This window comes from Leptosomus discolor, chromosome 9 (genome assembly GCF_034619465.1).
Source record: "Leptosomus discolor isolate bLepDis1 chromosome 9, bLepDis1.hap2, whole genome shotgun sequence".
In the NCBI taxonomy this organism is placed as follows: Eukaryota; Metazoa; Chordata; class Aves; order Leptosomiformes; family Leptosomidae; genus Leptosomus; species Leptosomus discolor.
Genome location: NC_141399.1, coordinates 29,005,614 through 29,021,867, shown reverse-complemented (window position 1 = coordinate 29,021,867; position 16,254 = coordinate 29,005,614). Strand labels below are relative to the sequence as shown.

The 16,254-nt window shown below is 44.1% G+C and overlaps 1 protein-coding gene across 2 annotated transcripts in view; it reads right to left on the bottom strand.

The window, feature by feature from the left end:
* Positions 1-16,254, bottom strand: part of DOCK11 (dedicator of cytokinesis 11) — an 84,956-nt gene that overhangs the window by 50,115 nt on the left and 18,587 nt on the right. For both annotated transcript variants that reach the window (XM_086469687.1, XM_086469688.1), the window contains exons 2-13: positions 15,214-15,330; positions 14,898-14,987; positions 14,102-14,184; positions 12,892-12,961; positions 10,581-10,676; positions 7,367-7,501; positions 5,959-6,136; positions 5,430-5,509; positions 4,779-4,862; positions 2,575-2,715; positions 678-887; positions 194-316 (exon numbers count right to left, since the gene is read on the bottom strand). In XM_086469687.1, the coding sequence (XP_086325813.1) occupies positions 194-316; positions 678-887; positions 2,575-2,715; positions 4,779-4,862; positions 5,430-5,509; positions 5,959-6,136; positions 7,367-7,501; positions 10,581-10,676; positions 12,892-12,961; positions 14,102-14,184; positions 14,898-14,987; positions 15,214-15,330 (1,407 nt within the window). The remainder of the gene's footprint in view (positions 1-193; positions 317-677; positions 888-2,574; positions 2,716-4,778; positions 4,863-5,429; positions 5,510-5,958; positions 6,137-7,366; positions 7,502-10,580; positions 10,677-12,891; positions 12,962-14,101; positions 14,185-14,897; positions 14,988-15,213; positions 15,331-16,254) is intronic.

Genomic DNA, 16,254 nt, shown 5'->3' with positions numbered 1-16,254 from the left:
AGGAACCGAATCTCCCAGGACAGCTCAGCTGAAGCCAGCCTGTGAACAGCACAAATAGCAGAATGGATGAAGACCGGTATTTGCCAGAAAGAAGCTAAAGAGAAGCAGAAACAACCCATGTTTCAGTCCACACTACTCCCTGCAGCAGCGAACAGCATCACTAAGCAGATACTCTCATGGCCCCATGCAATACCTTCCCCGGGTCTGAGTTTTTCATGTACGGCTCTGCACAGTGAGTAATGCTGCCCTGCAGCACCTTCTCCACACGGGCCACCAGGAAGATCTCCGCATGTGGGTCAGTCACGGAGAAAACTCCCTGCAATAGATAGACAGTAGGCTGTCAGAGAGCAGGGCACCCTACCTGCACCGCTGGGTTTGGCCCCAGTCATCTCACTGTTCCTTCCCACAACCCACGCAGACCCTGTTCTGGTTGCTGCTGTGGATGGGCCATGGGGGCTAATAAGGCTTGAGCACAGTCCAGTCTTGAAAAACTCTACCTGGTGCTTTGCCTATCACTGCCACTGAGCCCAAAATGGCAATTGGCTTGAGACACTTGACCCACAGCTCAAGAGAAAAGCTGCTTCTGTTTCTCCCCACAGTGGATAACGCACTCCAACACTACTGAGCATCCACAGCCTCAAAAGAGGTACAGAACGAGGACAAAGTCAGTTCTTCACCTGTTTTATGTGGCGCAGGCAAGACTCGGGGACCCCATGCACAAGGCTCTCGCCTGGGGAATGTCCCTTGGTGCCCTCCGCTCCAGACGCAGAGTTATCGAGCAGCATGTCACGGACAGATGGAGGGTTCAAGTCCACATGGAAGTCAGCTGAAATCTTGCAATTATTCTTCAGGTCAAATAATGCCAAGCTTAGGAAAAAGGGCTCAACCTGAAAATTTGATTGAATATATGTGTAAAAAAAAAAAAAGCGTGGTACAGGCTCAAGAGTATCACTGTGCATTGCCTTCCCTGCTAGGTCTGCCTTCTGCATCTGTTTGTTCCTTTAGTTTTGTACACCGGCGTTTTACAGAATCCTTACAGACAATCCATGTTTATTTGCTTTATAGATACATAAACCCATTATTTTCCTGCATCTTCTTGCACTTTGATCTAGTCAATTTGAACAAAGCTACTCTAAAACCATCAATGAAATATAAAGAATGAAATCCACAAGGCTTTTTATACAAGTGATAAACTACAAAGTTAGGAAGAAAAGATGACCCAAATCCATCAGAGCTATTTATCCTTTGCAATGAGAAAGAAATCAACTTTGGAGTGTTTATGTTCACATGCTAAAGACCACTTCACTTATTGTCCAAAGTTAATCAGCTCTGAATGGCCCAACTGCAAGACATGCAAAATGTTCTTTGGCTGCTATATGCTGGTGGCACAGGAGCATAGTTCGCTCTCGCAGGCAGGAGAGCTCAAATACAAGGCTAACACTGCTGAGGAACTGCATGTGCAAAATCTGCCAACTCGTTTGTAGCTATTGACCTTGATAGCACAAGGCAAGGGGCAACAATTCCATGTATGTTTAATTCAAAGATCCTAGCAGGCATGTGTCCATGTAAAGATAAAAGTGAAGGCCTAAAGATAAGATTGTAGTGTGTCTGAGACACTACAGCATAACTTGGAGGCATTACATCAATACTAAAAATGTGCTGATTAGGTCTTACTCTGGGCCTGATTAAGGATGAATAACAAGAATCTCTGCCAGCAGTGACACATTCATCTACTGGGAGTTATCGGGGAGATCGAGCCTGGTGTACTAGCTGTGAGCTGCCAAAATAAAATCATCACAAAAAAGCCTTTGCAATTCTAACAGGCATTAGACCATCAGCAGAGACTGGACAGTGCCAGTGCCATTGCCTCCCCTGCGATGCCATCTGCTGCACTGGTACCCTTGCATACCTTTATAAGTGCGACTTGACTCCAGCCAGAGCAAATGCAGGACAGGATAGTAGGGATTACATTTTGGGATGAAAGACTGGAGGAGCCTAGTCTGTTCAGACTGGCAGAACAAAGGCTGAGGAGAGATGTAATAGCTGTCTACAGGCACCAGAGGCTCAGAAAACACAAGGAAGAGATTTTTAGGCTAAGGCACAACTTTGGCACAATAACAAATGCATGTAATAAAGTGGCTGTGAGCACAGTTAGGCTGGGAGTTAGAAGAAGGTTTCAGAACAGGGAAATCCCTTGCCATTAGCGGAAACGAAATAAAACACAGCAGTGAGTGGTCTGGAGATGGAGCTTAATCATTTACCAACAGGACTTTCACAGGGACCCAAAATGCTCCCCATGCTTCTGAATCGTTCGTTTCCCAGAAGTCCCAGTTCCTGGCAGGCTGAGGCATGTCAGGACAGACTCTGTCCCCAAACACATGTTTTGGAACACTGAAGTACCAAGGCAGATGAATACTGCAATGTATCCTGGGCCAGCAGCCACTGCCTGCTCAGGTCCCATTGGAGCTCATGGGAAAATGAGATGTTTTCATCCACCCAGATTAATCTGCTAACGTTTTTTCTTGCCAGTGAGGAGAAAGAAGACAAAGCAGGACATGCCAGAGCTCCCCTTACGTTGGTGGGTCTTCCTTCCGACCTGTCGCTGAGCTGAGCGAGGAGGTTGAGGGAGAAGTCCTGGCAGCACACAATGAAGCGTCTGCTGCACTTTTCCTCAAATGGCTTCACGTCTGGCTCTATCCCTGAGAAATCCAGCCTCTAGACAGCAAACAAACAAATTTGGTCTCATTAAAAAAATGAATAATGTTAAGGGATCACATTATAGCCAATATTGTCTTATTTTTTTTTCTAAGTGGTAAAAAGGTACAAGACATTCACAAATGAGTGCCATTTGGTGATGTTACACAAATGTATTCAACACATGAATTCATGGGGATGCACCAATTTTTAGCAATCTGGTTTGTAGAGCACAGAAAACTAAACCTCAGTATGATATCAGTTCCTTCCTGCTTTGCTGTAACCCTGGGTATCTTCCCAAACACCATTTAGAGCTTGGGGAAGAAAGCGGAACATAAGTCGTCGTTACACTCAGAAAAGTATCTTCCACTTTGAAGATCTGACTAGTTTAAGAGATGGTCCCTGTGTCTGAAACAGAGAGAATGCACATGCCGTTGGGATTGTGAACAACATCGCAAAGTGGAAGGCATTTCTAGATGCACAGCAATAACTGGTGTGGTTAGAAACGACAAACACTGTCTGCAGAGCTGGCTGGGAAATCCAAACAGTCTTGATTATAATCAGCTCCTTCCTAACCCAAAACACCCATGCCTGGTCTGTGCCTTGGCATCAGCCCTTCTCAGAGAGCAGACACATACATGACCAAAATATCATCAGTCAGATAAAGACCTTCAGCCTTCACCATACCCATTGTACTGGGCACTGGGGACACAGAGCTACCAAACACCCCTAAATGCCAGCACGTGTCTCAGTGACAACCTGGCACAGTCCTATTTGGTTTTCCCCCTCAAATCCTGCAGAAACCTGCATGCCAAACTTCGGGCACTTATATCTCACAATCAAGTAACTTTAGCAAAATAGGCTGCAATTGTTAATCCTGTTCTGGGAAACTCTTCCCATTGTTTCCTCTATTCCCTTTCCACGAGGAAAGTACATTGCAGGTGTATGTTCCTGCTCTCAGTTTCCTTAGCGCCAGGCATACAAGTGTGCACGTACCCACCAGCATTGACTGGGGCAGTGATTTTGAATGACCAGGGTTACAGCAGATCTGGCTGACCCACACCAGAATGAAAAGTGCCTCTGGATATAGAGGGAGGACAGTGAATTCAGCCTAAACATTTGGTTAGGTAAAAAGAAAAAAAATCTTAGATGCTCTGCACTGAATAATATTTCCATTTTTATTATCTGTAGAATACAGGAAACCTCACAAAGTTTCTTTTAAAAAAACCCAAAACAAACAAAACAACAAAGCCTCCTGGATGCTTATCTTGTTCCTGTTAAAGGCCCTAGAGAATTGACAAGAGAAAAGCTCATTTTGTACAAGTAAAGCTTTTAAAGGCTAATTACATTCCCTTGTTAAACCAGAATGTTCTTTTTCACAGGCGTGAACAAGCCAAAGCATGCCAGAAGGAGAAACAGGAACTATGAAATAACTTGGAACAATTCTCTAAAACTGTGTTAACAATTGCAGCTCATTGCACTGAAATCTCACACTTGGACCTTGGCAGACAGCTCAGCAAAGACAAAGCCAAAAATAAAACAAACCAATAGTCAATGAAGCTCTACTCCAGTGCATGAGACCAGCATGGGGTGTTTTTTCTCTTTGTATGTCCCCTACATTTGAAAACTCCCTGAAGACTGAGGCTTTCCCTGTAAACCCCTATCATGGTCTGTAACATCACTGCTCCCTATTCCAGATGTGCTGAGCCCATGCAGTGTTGCAGGTGCCCTTGCAATAACCACTTCCACTGCTTCTGCAGCCGTGAGAACCTCCCAAAGGCCCAGATGATGGGTTTGAAATCCAGCAACATCAAGATGCATCACACAGAAGCCAGCAAAGCTGGAGGGAGGCCATGTGTGGGGCTCCTGCGAGTCCTCCCTTTATTTATCACCTGAGCATTGACAACTTGTTCAGCTCTCACTAACAGGTACATGGGCTGCACTTTTATTCTCCCATCCATGGAAGAACACACTGCCTCTGGAGGTGAATGCTGTGGCCATGGCAAGGGAATAGGGGAGGCACGACACCAAGGGAGCTCCTGCAGAGAGCAAAACCTTGCATTTGCAAACATGGGGACGTTTACCTGGACTTCTGGGTCGAAAGAAAAGAGATTTTGTCTTCCATCATTTCTGCTCAGTTTGTTCAGCTGATCTGTTTCTCTTCCATACTAGGACAAAGGAAAGCTTTGATATTACTGCCTACCCACACAGAGGCAAACATTTGTTATTTGGAAAGAATGGAAGCGAAACAAAATAAAATAAAATATTTTTCAGGTTCCCTTTGTGGTATGTGAGACGATGCAAGGCTTCTCAGCTGTAGTTACCAAGACGGCGCAATGACAGTAAAGCAATGTGGTTCTGCCAAATAAGAAAGCAGACAGAAGTAGGCAACCACACTCTGGATCATAACCAGGAGGTGGCTGCCACCTAACTGACCCTCTGCTCTCATGGCCAGGATGGTCACCCCTGCTGAGCAGGAATACGCAGTACCAATAACAACTTTGTTCGCTGGTTCTTCCTTAAGGGCCCCACACTTAGAAGTGAGGAGCATGCAGCCTCAAACCATGCAGCTCCATCCATGAGACAGGCAGACGAGGTAACAGAGACCCCAGCAGCACCTGGTGCCTGCCCAGCTCCCCCAGAGCTGAAGATGCAAAATGTGGAAAACCCCTTTTAAAGACATGGTGGAGAGAACTAGCTACAGGCTGGGAGAGTGATGTCTGCAAACATGATACCTTCATCAGCTCCGGATGCATGCTTCTCTCCAGGCTCTCCAGGATATTCTCTGATTTTCCCTGCGTGCTTGATTCATCATCTGCAAGGACACAGAAACCAGATGTTCAAAAGAACTGCAGGAGCACCGCTCTGCCAGAAAGCATCCTGCAATATTTTCATACAATAGCAGAGAAACAGTTTATGGAGACTTTTCCATTCCTCAGGAGTAAGATTTTTCTATACATTACTAGTACCAGAGTATACTATTACATCTTGCTAGGCCTTTCCAAAGCAGAACTTCAGCACAGAGCCAATCTTCCAGGAGTCTTGCAATTTTGCCATGGATTTCCCATCTAGACGAAGGGTCGTGTTTCCTCCACTTTTACTGCTCAGCCTATTGTCTACATTATACTAAGCCCTTTTGCATGATATCATATATCAGCCACAATTCTTGCCATTAATCCAGAAAGAAAAGTATATGCTTCTCCAGGCAGACTACTTGCTTCCTGCTGGAGAAAGGTGAAGGTAGGTATTTATTTATAAACTGACCTTGCACAGATTCCACAGTATCTTTCTTCTCTTGCACCAAACTCTCAGTATTGCTCTGAATGATCTTTCTCAGAGTTACCAGCCACTCTTCCATCTCCTGCTCTGTTTCAGCTGCAAGGTAGTGGCTGTACTTGTCTATCGTCTTCAGTTCAAATGCATAACGGCGCATCTTAGGACACTAAACAAATAAGAAAGAGAAAGATTTGTATTACATTTTCCTCAACAACTCAGCACAGTACCAGCCATAAGGCTCCTCTCTGTGAAAGCATCCTGAACTGAAATACCATGAAATACAATGCAAGCACCCTCGTTGACACAGTGCCTCTCCTACAGTGATCACAAAGGGCTTCACAGCTGCAATCAAGCAGTATGACGCTCCGTGGTTGCCAGCTGCTCTAAAAGTGGAAGAAAGCCAGACTGAACCACAGACATTGCACTGAGGACCAAGCTCCTTCTTATGTCATCAGACCTTTAATATTTACCCAAAGAAGCCAGGAACTGCATTTGTCTGACACAGTGAGTAATGTTGCACTCCAGGACACTTAGAGGCATCTATCTTAAGAGCAAGTGGTTCAATTCAACTTTTCTGAGCTCTGCTGGCCTTTAAACAGCATTTTCCAATCAGAAGCCAAGGCAATCCTGATGCAACTTGGGAAGTACATCCTGCGCATTACTGAGGTGTGCGCACTACTGCTTTTACTGTGTTCGGAAAGATAAATGGAAATGCACAGCTCTGACTCATGCATGCTGAAGCAAACTGCCACGGTAATTTAAGCTGCCCTGTACCAGCTACACCACACTTGGTGCTTGAAGCTTCTGCACAGACAGCAACGGCACAAGGCACAGCAGCAGTCCACTGCTGCACTTCACTCTCAGCATAACAAAGCAAACCCAGATTTAAGCCCTATGCAAACACCTCCTAAAACCTTACAAGCCCTTTTCAGGTCTTAAGTCCCAAAGGGCTGAATGTTTGCATGGACTTATTAGGATGTAACTTAAGAAACAAGAAGCTGGTGCGAGCAACAAACAAGAGAAGGAAGGTGCCCAAGACTAAGTCACACCAATTACTGGCTTTGAGCATCAGGGTGTCTTGGAAGGCACCTGACCTACGATAACCAGGTAAACAAGACGGACAGAGCAGGAAGGCAGCAGATGAGGTAACGATGAAATGATTCCATTTTACTCTGACAGTAGTTCTTTCACGTGCTGTCTTCCTGGCCAAAAGTATGGCACCCTTATGAAACACCATGCATGCCTTCTAATCAGATTAGCTATAAGAACAAACCAGCTCTCGGTTAGTTTTTAAATCCATGCCTTCACCCCTTCATGGTACAGACCTCGAGAGCATGTCTGTCTCAGAGCTAGCAATGCATAAGTTCAAGTACAGCCATGCAGAAAGCACACCTACCTGAACAACGTCATTGCAAGCATCCAAGAAAATACAGCCTTTGGATTCTTTTGAAATTTTCTCGTCTTTGTAGGAATTAAGAATATAGGAGCCATCTGTGAGTTGTGACAAGTAAAAATACCTCCTCTTGAATACCTGCAAAAGTACAAAGTCTTGCTCATCCAAGTATTCCCTTGGTTGTATATCACAAACCAGAGGCACAGTTTCAGTATCTGTCCTCCTGCTATTCAGAAAATACCATAACAAGTAACACTGATGACCCTAGAGAGTTGCAGATTGACCCCTTAGAGCCTGGCTTGTTTTTATAAAAAGAGGTTTTGTCATCTTCTTTAATTTTAATGTCCTTGTTGTTATTTTAAGTTTGCCCATCTAAAGCAATGCCTGAGGGCTTCCCACTCATCTCTGGCTGGCTACCTTTACAAAATAATGCTGCACGGTAAATTCAGATCAGCACATTGTTTGAAGATTCACCCCACCCTAGAGCAGGTATTTCCAGAGCCTTTTTGAAAAAGACCCCAGTTAGAATTACAAAACAATTCTCTGGAAGACTGGAGCAGACATGTGGAAATTCCTAGCCCTCAAATGCAAGCCAAGGGACACTGTATTCCACTCAACTGCTTGTTTTTTTTGTGGGTTTGTTGGAGTCTTTTTTATACAAACCTATTTCCATGAGCTGGCTTTGGTTTAGTGTTCAATTCTCACCTCAAAAAGCAGCAAGTTTGGGACAAGTGTTCCTATGTTTAAGCTACTGATTTTTATGAATAAAAGCTCTCCAGTATCTCAGAACATCTTCCTTCACGTTTGTCAGCCAAAAGGCACTGGACTATAAGTCAGGAGACCATTTTGTCAGCAGTTATGGTAGCACCATATGCCATCCGGTCTGTAAGGAGCAGAGTGCATTTCACAGTTGCTGGATATCTGTGTTAGGAGAATCACGAAGGAACTGGGGCAAGCAGCACTGTGAGTATTTCCACCATTCTGCATATATGGAAGATCTATGAATAAACACAGCATTTTTCATCCCAGATGGAAGACTACTAGTCATTTCCTGCTCCCACCACTACTGACACTAGCACATGTTCAATAAAACCATGCGCTTGCACAGAACTGGGAAGCACTGCACTCTGAACAGTAACCTAAACCCTCTGCAAGGCAACCTCTGGCATCATTTAGATGACTAGTTAGCTGTAGAGATGCTCCACCGGTTGTTGAGCTTTAAGTTTTATAGGATTTAACTAAATCTTTAGTTCAACAAAGCATAAAAACACATGGAAAGCTAAGCATATTAAGCATTAAGCAAGCTCAAACACTGATTTAGCACTTCACTGAAGGAATCACAGAAGCTTTGGCATGGGATGCTACAGAAACCCATGATAGATCTCTCTAGTTATTACAGGGTTGATATAATGGGTATGGGGTTTCATGCTAAACCATTTGCATCTTCTGAATTCTGTTCAGAAGGAAATGCAGAAGCAAGCAGCAAACACTATTCCTACGATCTTCCCCCCTTGTAAGCGCTGCTGTCAGAAATAATTGTCAGAAGACTATGACCATTTAAAATTAATACTATAAACCCAGAAGCAGACGGAACATCCCCTCTGATCAGGCTACAGACACTGTTGGTGAGCATTGCAATTGCAGAGGGATGGCTAGAGAACTGGAAAAGTCCATTTGGGCAGAGATGAAAGAATGAAAGAGAAAATCCTGACACCATGGTTGTAATGCAGCACGCCAACATGCTGCAAAACAGAGAGCAAGAGAGCTGGGCCAAACCAGGGAAGTCCTCTGAAAAGGAAAGGTTACTCTGAAATAAAGGTTGGCAGCTGTAGCTTAATTACAGTTTGTTCATGGGCTGGCTCTCCACAAAATACACTCTGCACATGCTTAGCAACAGTGTGAGGTACCAACAGCTCAGCACATCACAGCAGTGAAAGAACCAGCACTCAAAAGATGGACGTGTCTGCTTCTGCGATAGCACAGCAGCCTCTCAAAGTGGTGATAATGCTGAAGACTTTCAAAGTCCTCAGATTTCTTGCATGTGCCTTAGGAGGTGTTTTGTAAGACACAGAAGGGACCAGGATCAGCTCAGAAAATGGCTACTGATTCTCAGTACTTTCATATCTGAGTTTCACAAGAGACTCCGTGGATCTTATTAATTGAACTGAAGCCAGTGTAATTCAGACAATATCTCTGAAAGGTGGGCTGAGGTGCTGGTCACTGAGGCCAACAATACCACAAGACAGTCAGTCAACAATGGACCCAACCGATCGCTTTGAGCATGGATGATACCTTCTCCAGAAGGAGCAGAAATGGCTTCAACCTTGCTGCTCAGAAAAGCAGAGGATCAGAAAATCCTGTTCTCTCTACCACTTTCAAGCTCATGAGTAGTCATTTTAAAACTCAAATTAAAATTAGCCCTATGAATGGCTGTTCCACTTCTCACGAAAGCATAAATCATTGAATCTAACAGATTTAACAGAATGAGAACATGCGAGTTTTTTGAGATTTACCAATATCCTTACAAAGCAGCCTCACTACAGCCATCCTTCAGCTGCACAGTTGAGTGTAACTCCCTAATACGCTCTCTGTGCTCTAACAAGGCAGCTGCATGGTGGAACAACAGACGGGCTCATTGCCACAGCAAAAACCTGCAGTGGAACTATTAAAAACCTCCATTGCAAAATCTAAGCAATGTCATGCCGGATTATGTACGGTGAAGAACAGGAGACAATGCAGCTGTTGCTTCTAGGTCAGTAATGCTCCATCTCCTCAGTGATATCACCCCTGCTTTTAAAGGAAAGATTTCTAATTTCAATTTAAAGCTGACTTCCATACATATTTCCTACCAGCAAGAAAATTATCAATTCAGAAAGTCTTCTTTGCAGGGCAGCTGTTTCAGCTACTTAAAGTGCCTTCCTCTTCTGGTCCTCAGCTGCTCATTCAGAAAACAATCTTGGTTTACTAGAACATGCTTTGCCTTTTTGTTCAGCTTGCCTGTCATGATTTGAAGTGCATTGGCCTTATATTCTGGGAATGGAAGGGTCAAAAGCTGTTACCAGACTGGGTTTTCCAGTTCACCTTGAGATAGTCTACAAGTTGGATGGATGCCCATCCAAACCCAAACCCACCTGTTGCATTCCTGCTAGCTTTAGAGATGCAGTCTGATCTTAACCTTGTTCCTTGTTCATGGTTAACAACACTGGATCAAACTCACCTTCATGGTAACAGTGATTGTGCTATTTACGTTTGCTTTGTGCAGCCAGCCTTGCTTTATCACACCTCCCTTCTGGGAGCACAGGGATGAGGAATCCTGAAAGAGAGCAAAAGATGAGAAAAAGAGGAGGTCAGGTGAACTGCCTCCCATGCAAAATTCCCCTTGGACACAAGGGATTATGTCCACCCTGGAAAGTAATACAGTTTTAACTACAGCAGTACAGTAACATGTAAAATGTACGTGTTACATGTACAGCTACACTTACAGTGTGATCACAAAAAAATTCAGGGAAATCTCTTCCAAGAACAAGGCAAAATAGGCTGGCTTGGGTCATGTTTAAACAAGAAAGATTACATCTATGCTGATAGAGCTGGACAACCATTTTGCAATGAGCAAATGTATGTTGGTTCTTACGCAGTATTTCAAAAACCTAGGGAAGAAGGAAATTTTCAAAACAGTCTGTTTAGAAAGCTGCAAAATGCAGAACTCCAGACTTGTTTTGTCATTTCCTTTCGTATAAACTCTCTCTCCATTTTAAATTTAGGCAAAACCCACCAAACTCCAACAGCTGAAATATAACAGACTGGTTTCACATTTATCAAAACAGTTTCAAGTGACCCAACCAGCCAGGATTTCCATCTCTCCTCCTGTCCCGTAGTCCCAGAAAGGGAGAATGGCCCTCCATCCATACTTAACTGTGACCTCCACTGGAGAGGGAGGGAAATGAGATCCCAGACTGGTGAAAAAAACTCGCCCTGGGACTTCCAGTGACTCAGCAGCAGAGGTGTATCTGGACTGTCTGCCGATGAGCTACGAAGGGACTGGTTTATATAATTTCTGGCATCCCAAATGGCAGGTTTTCACTCTTTTCTTGCCAAACTTCCAATGTCAAAGTAAATTGTCTAATGCTTTATTTCCTTGGGTAAAACAATGCATTATTTCTTCTTTACAATGGTTCACCTTTGTAAAGGTGATGTTGGTTCATCAAGAGACTTCTTTTACTTGAATTTCCATTACGTAATTCCAATGTAAATGCTCCATCAGGAAACTGTAACAGAACCTTTTCAATATGGCCATGCCAAAAGAGATAAATGTCAAAATATCTGCCAAAGCACTGGGAATACTCTTCCACAACCAACATCAGTAACTTCATTTTTGAGTATGTGGGATAATGACCAGAAGAAAAAAGGTCTCCATCAAATTTTGATAGCGTATTTTTGTCCACTTTTTTCAGAGGCATGCTGATAACATACTGCACAGCTCTGTCTCCAGCCCAAATTAGGTACCATTCAAGAGGTAACAGCCCAAGTTAATGATGTAATGCAAACTGATGACACAGCCAAAAAAAATTAAGGCCAGACTTGAAAATACGTTTCCATTTAGGAAAAAGCCATCCCAGTCCAGACTGAGGCATGCTGGGACATACTCGGCAATTGGGAGAAACAGCCCCTTCAAATCTTCACCTCTGCAAGAACGAAACTTCCCTTTTCCTCTGTAATTTCCTCAGCAGCAGTACCTTGGTGCCATGTGGATTTTGAACAGCTGCGCTAAACTCTTCCTAACATAAACTAAAACTTCTTTATGTCATGTGCGTGAATTAAGCTTCACATGGTACTTGAGACATAAAAATGCTACCCCTCCCTTTCGTAGCAAACACGACATGCACAGGGAAACGTGACATCTGCATTGTGCAAAATGACCACCAGGTTTGAGATGTCCCAATTGTCAGAGCCCCCAGCTCATCCCTGTACAAGAGCTCCAGGATCGCAAATCTTCCCGGCAACCAGGTGAGAGCAAACATCCCAACATCCAGAGGAAGTGAACGCCTCTGAACATTTGCACAGCATATATGGAATGGGACTGACACACTGCGAATATGTTGGTAGAAATGACTGACTAAGAATTGCAGTTTATCTGATAGAGCACAAAACTTTTTAAGAGGAAGACCCTGATATTGCAGTGTAATTGAAAACCAAATTGCCCACTTTCAATTCTGGACATGAAGAATTTTACTTAGGAATTGTTTGCTGCCTTTTTTTTTTCTCTTCTGCTGCTACAACATTTCAAGTGAAAAAGCCATGAGAAATATCACAGTTAATCTTCCAGATAATTTAGGAGACCCTTGGCTACAAGAGATTATCTTGTCATACTTTGAAATAATTCAATCACTGTCTCGGGTACCATTTTTACAGTATGAAGTATTTCACCAGAATACCATTGCTGGGAACTGAATTCTGACTTTGCCTTGCAAAATCTGCTTTTTAACAGACTTTTCAGCAGAATATATAAAAAAAACACCTTGTCTCCTTACCTCGTCCTTTTCAAAGTCTTCATCAATTTCAAACACATGGCTTGGAATCTTGTCTGGCCTAAAGGATTTGCTGAAATCACAACACATTTTCGTTTTCAATGACTGGGAAATGAGGGTCCCCCAAGCCAGCAAGCAGATGCTGGATCCAGAACCAATAGCCAAACTGCAGACTACAGAGCACAGCAGAACTGTCCTCCTGCAGAAGATAGATTTCAAGAGACCTACAGCCCCTTACACCTGGAGAAAGCTAACTTCTGAGTGCATTTCACAGAAATTAAGCATAAGCAGTATGTAATTAGCTTTCTCTTTGTTAGCTGTCTGATTCTGCAGTGCTTTTGCTGACTTTCATTTATGCAACACAGAGATGCGGCAGGCCAGTCTATCTTCCATCTTGCTAAAAAAGAAGCAAGACCAGACTGCAAGATTATTCACAAATTTTAATACAATTTGATCAACAGTGTTGCCCCACTGCTGCTTCACATCCCTGTGAGATCCTCAGAACAGACCCACTTCAGCCAATTAACAAGAAAAACCATTTAACAAGCTGCCAGCACACAACCAGCCTGAACACGGACAGAGCACGGGGAGCGAGAGCAGAGCAGTTGTCACCACTGAGAAAATAACAATCCAGCAGAAATCCAAGATGTATACACTGGTCTGAAAAACCCGATTAGCTTTGGGGCTGGAATCACTGGCACAGCCCAGCATTTCAGAGCACATAACTCTCCAGCACTGCCAGCATTAATAGCGACACTACATGACCGGATTGAAGCTGTAAAACAACATCTCAGTGACAAGGGGCACAAAGAGGATCTGCTCAGCATAGGAACACTGTGTCTAGCACAAAGAGAACATCAGCCAAGGGGGACAACAAGGCTCCCAATTCGGGACAAGCAGACACTGCCAATGCTGTTTATCCCGCTGCGTGCCCAGACTGTAGTCCATCCTCATCCTAGATGCAGGGGGCTGTTTGCACGCCGGTGGATAGGACGTGAGGTAACAACCCATGCTGGCAATATTGCCAGCATCTCACTGACACAGCTGAGTGACAATGGCATGATACCACTCTGGCTCTCTAACCTTCAGTGACATCCTTCTGGAGCACAGGCTGCTTGTGGGACAGGCATCAGGAAAAACGACAGACTGTTTCTGCTAAGCCTGATCAAACCTGTGACCATGCATTAGTATTCCAAGGGAGTGCGACACTTACCATGGCAACATCCGAAAGTCTCCTGAGTATTCCTCATACTTGTAGTTTACCATGTGCCAGTCTGAGCTGTAGGTTTTAATGCACTGAAAGGAAAACAATACAGCTCTTTGAGAGCTACACGAAGCAAAACAAAACCATGCACAAGTCTGAAAGGTTACAGACTGCTGGGTGAGATAAGTGTAAGTGGAAAGGGTCTGAACAAGCTGCTTCTCTTGTTTTGTGTTGCAACAGAGAATTTCATAAGGAACCTTTTCAGCAGAGACAAAATCCCACAGCATCTGGCCTGCCACACAGCTACTGATTTTGTATTTACTTTGCTCCAAGGCTTTAAAAAAGGAGTAGTGATTTGGGAGGGGACTGTTTTCCTGAAAGCACCAATTTTCTGCCCTCAGAAATGTAGTGCTTCTAACTTGACATCGACCATTGCCTGGGATTTAGTTCCCCTGCACTTGGAGGGAACGGTCCTAGAGAGCAGCACGCTACAGAACAAACTCGTGGCACTCAGGTTGCTCCAGGGAGGCTGTGTAGTCCAGCCCTTGCCCTGCTGCATGCCCACACCTTGCAGCACATGCAAAGCCACACGCCTTGTCTGCGTACAAAACCTACTGGAAAGAAACACTGCACAAGAGGCACGTGCGAGAACTATCTCGTGTGGCCAGCCTGTCAGTGACTGGTGCTTCCCACACAGGAAAAGCTAAGTGATCTGCAATCTCTCAGACCAGAGCTACAGCAGAGCATCTTGCCTAAGGGAGAAAGTGCTGAAGGCAGGTGTTGCGTGGACTTTTGCCCCCCCTACCTCTTTGACAAAGAGACTATGAGCTTTCTTTAGAGCGTCTTCTGGCACAGTTGACTGGACAGTCCTCCTCTGTCGACCGATGACTGAGATCTGCAAGAAAAAGGAGAACATGTTTTCAGTGCAAACTGGGTCTTCACGGCTTGATACTTGCTTTAAATAAATGTGGTGGGCCCAAATCGCCAGTGGATCATTTTGGTTTTGTGTGTCAGTAATGCCGCCAAAATTAACATGTGGTTAACAGTGGAAATTTTCCAAGGTAAGCAGGACTGGAGTTGAGTGAGCCTCAAAACATGAAAAACGGCCAGTGCAAACTCACAGATACATCTTCGATCGGAAATATCAGCAGGTCCCGGAGGGGATCACTGTAGATCTGAACTTTGCGTTGAAGGATCACGTTCTCATAGTCCAAGGGTTCAACCACTTTGGTTTTTTCCTGCAGGAAAAACAGAAGATGAAAAAAATTTACATATATATAAAAAAATATAAAATAACCCGTAACTAACATCTTGTGCTTAATTTAGCCTGACAATTTCAAACTGTGTTCCCAATGGACTGCTTGTTAATTCAGCAATCTGATACTCATGTGATGCAGGTAACCATTGATGTGCATGTTTTGCAGTGAGGGAAATGAGGGGTTAAGTTATTTGTGCCTGGTAACAAGCTACAGGAAGAAACAAAGCACTGTGCTGCTCTGGTCCAAGCACAGTCTCTCATTTCTTAATGGAGCAAGAAATCCTCCTGGACAGGCCACAGCTTTAACAGCTGCAAGCTTCAGCATCTTCACATATGAGCAGCTCATCCATACAGCTCAGAAGAAATACGGCCTCCCACACTAGTTCCATTCAACTCGGAGCTGGTTTTGCTAGAGGAGCTGATGAGAGTTGTGCTCTACCTGGAAATGTGCCTCTGGCAAGATGAGAACAAGCCAGTTGCTATGGCCTCCAGAGCAGGAATCCCACCCTGTGGAAGGAAGAGTGGCATCCCTCTGGAAAAGCAGGAAAGCCCTCTCCATAAATCACACCTCAGCCATAGCCAAAGGCTGGAAAAATCTGGGGCCTGGTTTTGCTGTGACTTACATTTCTGGGAAGCAAGATCAACTTCTCCAAAATCCCTGAAGTCAGGAGTAAAAACTATTAGGAGACACCATTTTGTTGGCTATTGCAGCACTTTGTCCATGTTACAAGCCCAGAAAACAGAACTTAAAAAATTTTATGTGAGAAAAACACAAACTTCTGAAGTAGGAAATTGTCATCTCAGCTGCCCAGTCTTAGACTTCAGATTTCATGAGCCAGAGTCAGGCACTTAGCACTGCAGTTGTGAAAATTAAACTTTGTACCAAAAGCAAACCCATGACTCT